The 2,500-nt window shown below is 33.2% G+C and overlaps 1 protein-coding gene across 1 annotated transcript in view; it reads left to right on the top strand.

Moving 5' to 3' along the window:
• The first annotated feature begins 577 nt into the window (after positions 1-577).
• The window catches only part of LOC137637558 (glutamate receptor ionotropic, delta-1-like), a 13,347-nt gene continuing 11,424 nt past the window's right edge, over positions 578-2,500 (top strand). The window contains exons 1-2 of the mRNA XM_068369714.1: positions 578-751; positions 2,294-2,484. Coding sequence (XP_068225815.1) covers positions 578-751; positions 2,294-2,484 — 365 coding nt within the window. The remainder of the gene's footprint in view (positions 752-2,293; positions 2,485-2,500) is intronic.

Here is a 2,500-nt window from a genome sequence, read left to right as displayed (position 1 = left end):
AATAATAATAATAATAATAATAATAATAATAATAATAATAATAATAAAACTAATTTCTAACAACCCCTGCTTTCTTTTTTCCAGTGTAATTTGGTCGAATACTGTCTTATCAATGCTTGCAACATCTAAAGAAAGCGCATCACCATGTCATTTCAATCTCGTATACGACCATGAAAACGCAGGTAATTTTGAGAAATTATATAAAATAATCATCATCATCACAGTTATCCAGTTTAGCACAAGTATCCTTTGCCACAAACAAAGATTTTGGTTTTAACTATTCTTTATATCCACCACATGAATGTATGTTTATGTATTAACTTTACAACAATTTTTGTACAGAGGAATCATGTCAGGTTAAAATGCATGTACTACTATTACTGTATTTACATATCCAGCCAAAAGATAGGAAAACCTAACCATTTATAGCTCGGCAACTTTTAGAGAAACCCTTTTCTTATTACATTAAAATCTCTCTTATTGTGCCTTCATATAAGGTAAGGAGAAAATAATAAAAAAAAAAAAAAATTCTAAGCCTCTGGGGTGACGATGTCCCCTCTCCAGACATAAAAAAAAAATGTACGTTGTAAATGGCACCCAAAAGCCTAACTTGAAAACTACCAAGGATGCTGCTGATTCCATTATCTTGTATCTTATGTTAGCATTGAAAGGGAACACAGTGACACTGTTCAGCCAGTTGAATGATTCCACTACAAAAGGTATCTTTATTCAAGAGAGCTTAGATGTTACGGTAATTTCCGTATAAATATTGGGGGGAGCAGCACATAATCAAGTACACACGGACACCATTATTTGCTCAAGGACAAATGTACAGTAGTAATACATATAGCCTGCGTATGTATTGTATTCAGGCGTGGGAGCTAGATGTGCATGTTGAATGATCTGTCTGACTGGCTTGATTCTTTTTGATAAAGAAAATCGAAGTTAACTGAAAGAGAGTAAAATTTTAATGATTCGTTGTTTCTTTACCATAACCTTTATTTGGTTTGACTTCTATGATGTTTCCAGATATAGCTTTATTATCATTGTAAAAGAATTGAGCTTATTATTAATATTCTTTTGTAATTTCATCCTATTTTCAACCAGTAACGACAGCAATCACTACATTTTTGCGTAGCCAAAAAATATGAGTTTCATAGCTCAAATCCTTAATGTTAGTGAATAGCAAATATTGTGTTTTCAGAGAAAACAATTAATTTCCAACTAGAACTGTTATTCCTGCAACTGATTATAGAGGGGAGCCTACAGGTCTACATTTTGTTTTATCAGCAGCTATTGCCTGGCCCTCCCTGGTCCTAGCTTAGTTGGAGAGGGCCTTGGGTGCTGATCATTTGTATTTAGGGTATTGTTATTACCCTTTGCCTCTGCTACTAACGTGCGACCTTTGAAAAAACCGATCATAACAAAAACGATAATTACAACGAAGATAAAGTTAAGGTGTAATACGTTATGAATTACCCTAGGCCCTATGACAGTCAATTTCTTGAATTATTATTTCATGGATTTTATTACTTTTAATAAAAATAAAATATCTAAAAATGCTAGGAAGGAAATTAAGATAGTGAGTGTAGCCATAACAAGGAATATAACGTAAATTAAACTTCACAGATGCAGCAAACATATTGATGAAAACTACCGAAGGACGACTCCAAATGACTCTCCAATATGAACCTACGTCTTCAACATGGCTGACTCAAGCAATACGTTTTGCCTATTCATCCTCGACTTGTTTTTTGATGCTCTGCTCACCGGCAAATGTCGTGAATACCTTTCAGATGGTGCGTCAATGATGATTGATTGATTGATTATGGGTTATATGGCATCCTGACATCTAAGGTCGTTGTCAATGATGATAAAATACAATTGCAATGTTTATAATTTGTACTCTATTCTTACTGGTAATCATGATATCATTATAATTGTTGTTAATATAATTACTGCAATATTATTATTGTTATATTTATCGTTCTCCTAATCATGATATTAATATCATTATCATTGTTGTTTATAATATAATTACTGCAATATTATTATTGATATATTTATCGTTCTCGTGTAATGATATCAATATCATTACAATTGTTGTTAATAATTACTGCAACATCATTATTGTTATAATTATCGTTACTACTGCTGCCACTGTTGCTTTACCTACTCCTATTATTATTATTATTATTATTATTATTATTATTATTACCACTCCAATTGTTGACAGTGGTGGAGTTACGCTACATCCTTCTCCCAACACAATCATCAAACCTGCTATTTTCAGGTTAGAAAAGAGGGACTGGAGTCGAACGCCATCTGCTGGTTGATAATCCTCAACAAAAAAGACGAAGAAAACATGATTTTAGATCTCGAGAGGTTACTTCGGGAAGGATCTAATGCCGTCCTCGTTGTAAGACAATCGGATGGAACCATTAAATCCCGGTCCACTTACGTTGATCGTGAGGGAGCCATTAGGTATGTCAATACTTTG

The sequence above is a fragment of the Palaemon carinicauda genome, unplaced genomic scaffold, assembly GCF_036898095.1.
Source record: "Palaemon carinicauda isolate YSFRI2023 unplaced genomic scaffold, ASM3689809v2 scaffold846, whole genome shotgun sequence".
NCBI lineage: Eukaryota > Metazoa > Arthropoda > Malacostraca > Decapoda > Palaemonidae > Palaemon > Palaemon carinicauda.
This window is presented reverse-complemented; position numbering and strand designations above follow the sequence as displayed.